Source organism: Mastacembelus armatus, chromosome 1, assembly GCF_900324485.2.
Source record: "Mastacembelus armatus chromosome 1, fMasArm1.2, whole genome shotgun sequence".
NCBI lineage: Eukaryota > Metazoa > Chordata > Actinopteri > Synbranchiformes > Mastacembelidae > Mastacembelus > Mastacembelus armatus.
Window position 1 is genome coordinate 2,895,121 of NC_046633.1, and position 9,891 is coordinate 2,905,011.

At 41.6% G+C, this 9,891-nt stretch overlaps 1 protein-coding gene across 1 annotated transcript; it reads right to left on the bottom strand.

Annotated features, from left to right (window-relative positions):
* Positions 1 to 1,526: 1,526 nt before the first annotated feature.
* cbx6a (chromobox homolog 6a) lies at positions 1,527 to 9,681 on the bottom strand. Its single transcript, XM_026302955.1, has 5 exons — positions 9,421 to 9,681; positions 8,070 to 8,113; positions 7,798 to 7,863; positions 7,151 to 7,217; positions 1,527 to 6,401 (listed from the first exon to the last, which is right to left on the bottom strand). Exons 1-5 carry the CDS (start codon positions 9,487 to 9,489, stop codon positions 5,133 to 5,135), a joined length of 1,515 nt encoding a protein of 504 aa, XP_026158740.1. The 5' UTR covers positions 9,490 to 9,681; the 3' UTR covers positions 1,527 to 5,132.
* Positions 9,682 to 9,891: the final 210 nt, after the last annotated feature.

The following is a 9,891-nucleotide window of genomic DNA, read 5'->3' on the forward strand; positions in this document are numbered from 1 at the left end:
TGCACCGCTTACCTGGCTAAAAAGTGAATGTGTCTGCATTGCATCTTAGTTTACTGAGACAGCTATTGTGCTTCTGCTCTGATTCATCTCTTCTTGACTGCTGTATTTTAGCAGATGGGTAGAGGAAAGCTATCATTCTGTTTATAAAGCTGTTCTTTTTCCTGGCATACCCTAACCTTGTGAAACAAGAGTTGGTATGTCAGCTTGAAACATTAAACAAACGTTTCAGGGGTTTATTGAGTCCAAAGGCTGAAAAAAAAGTCATTTTCATCTTCCTTCCTTAGCTCTCACTTTATTTCTTCTGCAAGGACGTCTGGCTGCTCTACAGAGCAATGCAGCCTGTCCCACTTGTAATGTGGAAGGAAGTAGATCAGTTCCTTTTATTTTAAGCCCTTCACATGTACCTTTAAAGGGATAAAATGTAAACATAAAAGTAGATTAAACCTTTGAATATTAAAGTCACAATAAAGAATCCACAAAGGTGTGTTTTCCATGTACGTGTGTTTTATATGTAAATATTCAGCTGGTTTGGTTTTGAATTAATCTTAAGCTTCACAGTCAGAGGCTCAAAAACCAGTCCAGTCAGCCTTCAGTGGAGAGACCAGTAGTCCAGATTGCAGATTAATCTGCAGGGGTGACTTATGTTGCACACATACAGTGTACACACACAGAGACAGGCCTCTTCTATCAAACCATGTTTCATCTGCCTCATAAGCTCAGTGTTGTCCTGCCAGGGAGAGAACAGAGCGAGCAGAGGAATAATTGAAAACAAACTGATGCATCAACTCTGCTTCTCTCCTTTTTATATCCATTATAACAGTCCGAACATGAAATAAGACAAAGAATAAAGCCATTTGAACTAGATTTATGTATTCATCACAATATCAGGCAGTATGACCTTAATATCACCCCAGTGCTCACAATCCCTCTGTGAGCACAGGAAGGCTGCTCTTCTTTATGTTACTGTGGGTTCAGCAAAGTGGCTCAACAGCATCTCTCTGTGGGGCATTTGGAAACTACAGCAGGAAGTTTGGAATATACCAAGCCTTTAGGTGTATGCAATTGAAATTACATTTGTGCTATGCCCATACACTGACTTTCATATATATATATATATATAAAATCAACCCATTGGTTGACAATATATATTATGAGTTGCAATTGGATTTTACAACATTTTGTAAGATCATGACTTCATGAAGATCCAGATCGTATCAAAATGTTCTGATATCTAAAAAAATTCTGGCCTTGGAGTCAGTCTGCAGGCACTACATGTTTCTTTTATTGAAACTATTTGAATAGCTTGGCACCTGTGTGATAGAAAAATAAATTGTTATATGTACAACTGCAGCAGTAAGCAAAGCTTCTGTTAGGGGAAATATGTATGCAGGCACTTGTTTTTAGTTTTTTAATTTTTCAACCCTGTAAAAGCGTGGAATGCTTTTTCCATATGTGCCTTTGGTGGGTGAACAATTAGGTAGATCAAAACATGAGGAATCACTTGACAAAATCAAATCAATTGAAAATGACTTTTACAGAGCTTTTAATTAAAAGCCTTGTACAAGAAACACACAGAAAGCAACAACAGGTAACGTGACACTGAATACATAATCTGTACAATAAGGGTTTGCAAAACATGCTTCAGAAGTTCAGATACATTACAATGTCATCATTATACTCCAGCTCCTCATCATTATCATTAATACAATGTACATAACTCATATTAGCATAAAACCAGACAAAACTGCAGTCTTGACACATTAAAATCAGAGTTTGCATTTTGATCAAACCCATATTGGACTATTTAAAAATGGCATTCAAATAAACAGTATCACATTAACATCATTATGCATATTTCAAAAAAAAAAAAAGAATTAAAGTACAGTACAAAGGGAAAAAAAAGGCTTAAAAAGCACAATTTTCAATTCAATAAGTATCCATACATTAAAACAAGGATCCTTCGTTTACTGTCAAATAAATCTAGCACAATTCCAATGGAAAACAAAGCTTAAAAAAAAGAAAAAACAAGAATCAAACCAACAGCCCTATTTGGTTGAAAGACAGGCCACTATGTTGAGTTGTGCTACCCCATATGAGAAAAAAAAGGAAGAAAAAACATTGCTACCAACTGTTGGAAACATTGCCTAGCAGCCTAATACCTTACACATCTACCAACTGCAAGTCACTTCTATCCACCACTTATAGATACTAAAGATATAGTAGATGAAAAAATCTATTCCAAATCACAATATATCCATTTGGAGAAGAATAGAATTTGGAAGGTCATCATGTCTTGGGAAAATATAGAAGAATAAGTCTGTTTTCCCTGGTCAGATCAGGACTTAAGCACTGTCCTTACAAAGTACTTTCATTTAAATTTGAGCTATAGACCATTTCATTATAATAACTCACTTTTTCTTCATAGAACGGATGTGTCATTTTGGAATAAATCCTTCCATGTGTAACCTATGAGAGTATTGAAACAGTATTGACAACTAGAACCATCCAGTACATGACAGGAGAGGAGGCGACATCTTCCTCGTCAGTGTTTAACAAAGAAAGAGAGGGTGCTGCGCTAGCAACTTTTGTAAACGAAGACAACAGAAACCGTTCAAGTTATTACAGTAGACAATGTGATCCTTAAAGTTACCATGCTAAAGTAATGGTTTCAGGAAGGAAGTGTATTTTTTTTTTTAGTATGTTCTGTTTGTCAGAAGAAGAGTAAGACGAGGTAAAGGTCGCCTGGAGTGCAGCTGGGGTTAAACGGAGCAGCTATAAGGCAACACATGCGGAAGGTTTGTTTTTTTAATTTTTTTTTAAATAGTGTAACACACAGGTACAACAGTAAGAGTCAAGGTCCGGGAAGGTCTAGGAAGAGCAGGCAGCACCAGAGGAGGGTTTGGAGTGTGTGTTGTAAAAGGGCTAGGTCTCTTTTGAAGTACTTCAGATACACTTGAAGTTCAAAAGCACGGTCTAAAACTTTGATCATTTTCAAGTTTTCAGGTATTTAGCTGGAAACAGGCTGCAGTGAATGAGCCTGGCAGAAGTTCTCAGTCAAGAACATGCGGATGACATCGAGATTTTGAGTCCAGCTTTACTTCTAACCACCTGCCTAGCATGCGTTCTGTGCTGTGAAGCCACTGAAAGACAGCACAACTGATGCATTTGCAGAAAATAACATCATTTCAGTCAGAAAACAACAGTTCCCAAGTCACAGGTTTTTGCATTGGTAAAAGGTAAAAGCAGCAAGCCTGGGAGAAAAACTCTGCCCAGTGAAGCTTCTGATCAAGTGTAACCTCATTAACTGGCTGTAAAACTACACAACAGATAAATTAGTCAGCCACAGACGAATGATGATGTTCCTTCAGGCAATTTGCTACTGGAGAAACCAGCATCAGGTTTTACATGTTGTTTAAACCTGGTATGCCAGTGCACTCTACAGAAAAGACCAGGTCAGAAATCAGGGGGTAAAGTCAGTCCTGCTGCCTTGTTCACAGGCACCTCAGCAGAAAAGATGTTGCCACAACCAAAGCCGTCTCATTAACGGATCTTCCTACTCTACATCCCTACACTAGACCAAGAGGCAGGTTTCTGTGCACTAAGCATGTTTGTATTTACTGGACTTTCCATCTACACACATGGAGAGGCCATTTTCTGCACTAACAGCAAACATTTTTCGCTCTGAGTGGTGTTAGTTTCAAGCTGTCGCTGTGTCCACATTGTTTGGGATGTCACCTTTCATGAAAGCTTCTGGACGGATTACCACACAAAGGTTTCGATCAAATTTGAACTTAGCGTCACCTATACCGACATGTCAAATGTGTGTCTGTATTACCAGTTACCCAAAACCAAGTGGCACAGTCATTTCCAGCACCTTAGTGACTACGCTGACAGGAAGAAAAAGACAACAAACCTGCCCTGAAATTCCTGGCAGTCTTGGCCTGCTGTATCTGGCCCTAATGGCAGCAGGGCACTGTTAAGCATAAGCCACTTATATCTACAACTGCCAGAGTGGTGGGTAACCAAATAAACTTTCAAAGACACTTCTCTCCAGACTTTAAAAAGCCAAAACTGCCAGAATACACGTCAGACTTCAGACACCTGCTGCAATAGTTAGCAGGTTCAACAAGCTATTTTCTGCTGCATTTGGTTGGTGGCTTCAGCTTAGCATGTTCAGCCTTTCTAGACCTCGACAAGTTGAGAAGTTACATGATGCAGAGAAAATTTCACGACTGCAGGCCACCAGTTTAGAGTCTTAGTGGACAATACAGAGTCGAAGAAGGTGGTGGGCTGGCGAGAAAAAAAATGCAGGCAGGAAAAGACGGCAAGGACAGCAATAACTTAACTATTGTTTTTGTATATTCTTTTGCAGCTTTTAACGTTGTGCGTGCATATAAATACTTCCTCATATTGTATGTATATGCATGTGCGTTTAAGAGAGCAAGAGAAAAAGGCCTTGAAAAATTGATGAACTACACAGAATAGGTCATTTTTCGCAATCAAGTGCATTGCATTTACCTCGCTGTATTGATGCAATATATGAGAGTCCAACTGTGTTAAGTGCAAAAACACATCACCTCATTTATCATTAACAAGCTGGGTTTCCAATCAGACTAGGGGGCAAGAAACTGGCATAACACCCGTAGGCTGTCGATAACAGCCTTCGCAGCAGAGCATGTCTCTAAACAGTATCTATTTCTTTCACATGCACCAAATGTGCTTGATAAAAGCTCACCCCATGCACCAGATGGGTTGAGGGTTTAACTTCTGACAATTTGTATTACACCAAACAAGCTAAACTCAGCATGTCTGAAGCAAGTGAAAGAAAACAATACCATTTCTATCCAAGTCTGTTTAAAAGTCAGTGCTGTGCAAGTGGATAAAATATGGCAATTTCAGGGCGTATTAGCTGCTCCTTTTTGAATTTATACACTTCTTTTTAAAAAAATATGCTCTTTCTTATTATTCAATGGCTGGGCGGTGTTAAGTTACATTACATTTCATTAATCGTTAAACAAATATGATGGACACGCCATCCAGGAAAAGGTAGAAGGGGGCTGAAGTGGCAACACTGGCTTTTTTTTTTTTTTTAATCATAAATGGCATTCGATTTCATAAGATGATTTGATCTCCTATGGCTTGGCTGGGGAGGGGTCATCAGACGTGGTGGCAGGGGTGGGAGAGGAGGCATTTTCAGGGCTAGCAGAGGGAGAGGCAGGAGAAGGGAACTCTTTTATGGTGACAGTGACGAGGTTGGTGGTGACATCAGTGACCACCACATCCTTGCAACTCGGTGACATTTCAGGGTGCCAATCTGGGTCTCCCTCAGCAGGCACTCTTTTCGGTTCGGTGGGGGCAGAGCTCTGGTCCCCAGGGGTGACAGAGGGAAGTTTGGTGGGCACCTGGCGTTTAGCCCTGCGCTGGCGTAGGTTTTTTCTGCCTCCTTCTGTGGGCACCATTCGGTCCAGGGCATCCTCATCCTCGTCATCTTCCAAGGAAGACGAGGGTGAGGACGGAAGAAAGGGAGATACTGATGCCATGGGGTTTGCATCTGAGGATGGGGCAGGAGCAGATGGCTTGGTGCCCTGACCCTTTTGAGTCTCTGTGTGAGGTTTACTGGTCTTGGGACCCTCGCTGGATGGCGTGGTTCCGTTGGTGGGCTGGGACTGTGCAGCTGAGGTGGTGGTGGGAGATTTTCCTTCAGAGCCACTGGAGCTGGAAGGAGAAGGAGGTGACTGGTACTGAGAGGGGGTGGTGTGGCTGTCCTTGGCTCCTGTACTTGAGCATGACCCTTGGTGGGAATGAAAAGGCACAGGGCCTCCACACTGCAGCCCAAATGGCTTCCCGTACATCGGAAACCCCAGCATCTTCAGAGGGGGCTGGAAAGGTCTATAGGGGGCTTCTCCCTTTTTCCCAATGATGCGATTGCGGGAAGGGATGTTTTGGCGTCCTGCTGTTATATTCCTACTGCCTGTAGCTGTGCCACCCCTACCTGGCTTGTCAATGACCTTCAAGTTAAGGATGATCCGACCTCTTTTGACCTCCCGGGGCTTCACTCTACGGTTGAGGATACGGACGGTCTCGGAGAAGGGGGAGACGTGCATTCGGGAGGGAAAACCACCAGGGTTAGAAAAGGTAGGCGCCATGGGGTCTGAGCGAGGCAGAGGGCGCCTGGACATTCTGTGACATCGGTGAATGTCTTTCTTCAGCTTGTGAGTGGCAGCCAGAGAGTTGAGTTTAGGAGAGGGTGCCACACTTGAAGAGGCAGAGGACAAAGACGGCAACTGATGAGGTGAGGCGGAAGAGGAGGGAGTTGCTCGGCTGGAAGTGGATGAAGAGGAGCGTTGTGTGTTCTGGCGGGAGTTTGAGGCTCTGCTGCTAGTCCCTTTCTGAGCACGAGCCTGAAAGAATAAAGGGAGAGTTTTTGAAAAATCTGACTACATAATACCAACCCTGTGTCCAGTATTCATTTGGGAAACTTGGCTTTTGTGATTTATAGTACAAGAGATGTCATAGTCACTCAACTTTACTTGAATTTATATACTTAAAATGCTTTTAGATAAATGAATAAATGAATAAATAAAATAAAAACACACATTTTCCAACCAAAATCAGCCCAAATTTAACTTTGTTTTAATATGGCGTTTTGACCTGAGAACCACAAAAAGCTATTAATTGGAGCAACAAGCTGTATCTAGTTGCATCTGACAGCTAAACGTGAGAAAGCGTTGCTTTTCTCTGCGCAGAGTTTTACAGCTATCATACCCACTCAATTACCCAGTCTATGATGATTTGCTAAAATTAAAACTGGAGTTTTTGTGTCATATACATTTTATTCATGTTATTCTGTATAGAAGACACACCATTGTGTTCATAGCACTACTGACAGTGGTGCATGTTCTAATTAAAAGAATGAAACTTTTATAGAAACCTCAGTTGGGTTGACCTTATTCTTGTTTTAGCAGCAGAAACCACATACCAAAAAAGAAAAAAAAAAAAATCCACTTCCCATATAACATGTTGCTACCGGAGCAAAAGGTACCCATCTGATAAGGGTTAGGGCCTTATTGCTTCTTAGGTTATGTTCTAAATCACTATGCAAGAATCAAAAGTTCATGTTCAGACAGATAAACTGAAAAAGTCAACCAACCTTCATGACAAAGTTTTTGGGTTTCGGTCCCCGCTTCTTCGGCCCATGCAATTCCCTTTCCCGTTCCCTAAAAAAAGAAATGACAGATAAAATTTGAATGACTAAGCAAAAAAATGAGACAATGTGAGAACTGAAATGAACCAAAGTAGAAGATGATGAAAGCTGTGGGTATGTGAAAGTAGAGCACAGAGCACACAGTAGGTGCAGCATTTGAAGCTGTGCCTCAACACACCCAAACTCAGTTTTCATGTGACCATTTTAGTTTCAGTTTGATGTGTCAGTTTAGTTTTGACCACTTTTTTTTCCCTTGTCCAATTTAGTTATCTATAAACATCTACTGTGTATGAGAAGCACAAGGCTTTCAAGTGGTTTGAAAGCAGGCAGCTTCAAGTAAAATACATAGGAGTACAAAGATATTTGAAAAGAGTAACAGACCAACGGTACAATATTTGAAGTTTAGAGTCAAAATCCTAAGCATAGTAGACAATGACAAACTCAAAGCACATTGATCCATCCATTATCTATACCTGCTTATTCTTATTATGGGGATCTGCTGGAGCCTACAAAGCACATTCATCATTGTGCAAAATAAGCCTTACATTTTGCACATGATCCGAGTACTCTCATCACTTAACATCTTTACTCACTTTTGCTCAAATCCCAGTATCAGCCTGTCATCCAGAATATTCTCCTCTGGCTCCCAAGTACTGTGCCTGAAGGATGATGAAGAAAACGACGACGACGACGAAGCCAATTTACAACAAAGCAATTTTGCAACAAACTAGATTTAATCCACATTTCCAGTTTAATGAGATGCCTTTAAAAGCATTATAACAATCCAGACAAATGCTTCACTTTACTGAGACTGAGTGTTGTGATATTTCCATTATACGTATTGTTTAAAAAAAATGGCACTTACTTCATTGCCCATCCTTTCCATTTTACCAGGTATTCAATTCTTCCCTGCAACAAAAACACAGATGATGGATTACAAATACAGAAACAGCTCCTATATGACAAAAGGGAGAGGATATTTAGAAAAAATCCCTTAAACTTGGAACAAATTCACAGCAGGATTCATTTAGGTGTTCAGTCTGTGGTCTTAACGTTAATCTACCCCTGAGACCTTATTGAATGTTGTCTCATTTACACATTACACAAGAGCAAAATCCTGCATATGTTTCACAACAGCATTTCATTAAATTAACAGATCTGAAGACCCTTGTCAGGTTTTTATATTAGTCTAGAAAAACATATTTAAAAGTGACAAGATTTTAGTGCAGAAATAGCAATTTTAGTAGTTGGAGATTTCTATTCCTACACATTTGAGAAAAGACATTACTGTTCACTGCTCATCCTTGTTCACAGCAACAATCCATACATTCCCAATTAAACCATATAAAGTGTCACAAACTTTCTTCACACAAGAGCAACTTCAGCTGTAAGGTGAACATTACACATCTGCACTCCCAAACAGGACAAATCCCTCTTAACAACATCTGGATGAAGTGCTAATTTTAAACCTTTTGAAATACAGTAATGTCATTACTGCATTTTTATGACAGATGTCTTAATGTGCCAGGAGCTAATTTTAACTACCTACGCAGTGGTGGGCAGTGTAGTCCATAAAGGACTAAAACTACATCATTATTGGTTGATCACTGAGAGGGAGGCCTGCTGTTTAACTGTGTATACAAGCTACTTAAGATGGACTCCTGCCATTATTTTAAGGGTCTTCTCCAGGAAACCACAGTAGGTGGACTAAACATTGAAGCTGTAGCCCAAAAGCTTCAACAGTAGATCAAGGACAAATGTTTCTAGTCACCATCTTTCACAACCCGCAGAATAAAGCAAGTCTGTCGTTAACGGTCTTTGACGTGGACGCAACATGCACCTCTTACATAGCTTTTGTAACGTTATAGCTTTAGCTGCCATTAGCTGAAACACCAAGTCAGGCCCCTCCATTTCATAGCACAGCCCACATCCCCTCGGCTGTACTGCCCTGTTCCTTTGCAGCTAGCCCCTTCTTTGTGTCCCCATTTTTATTGCCCTAATGCCTGAACACACGAGCCATGACTGGTAGCCTCGCAAGTTAGCGTGTGGCTAACTCCGGCTAGCAACGTAAAGGCATCCGCTAGCCACAAGGCCTCTATAAGAGCACAGCCCTGAGCCTATGGACTGGAGCAGTGCCGTGCCGTGCCGTGCCGCGCAGACCGCGGCCAACATCTGCAGCCAGTCAAAACACGAGGGAGCGCGGCGGTGTAGCTCACCTTACGAACGCGCCGTTTGAGTATGGCTTCCGCGGCGAAAACACGATCTCCCACCGCCGAGAGCTCCATCTTTCATGCCCGAACTAAGCTACCTGTCTCCGTTTGCCTCTCTCCAGAAGACAAGCTCTGCTGGCTGCTCGGGCCGACCACAACCAAGCAGCGTGAGAGGCAGCGCGCACACACACATACACATATACACACAGACACACACTGTCCTCTACGGCAACGGCGGCGCGGACAGCGCTGCTATCTGTCACGTGATTGGGGTCAGCCCCCTTGGTCGTCCTGGCAACGATGAAGACACTCGTGAGGATGCAACGAAGCGCGCGCTCCCTCCTCCCTAAAACACACCAAAATTCCCAATAATATTATTATTTAATTACAAATGGTATATAACACAAGTAGAGGGAGCAGTCAACGAAACAAAGTTATTTTCTATTTTATCTTTTTGCTGTTGTAACATTCACTGGT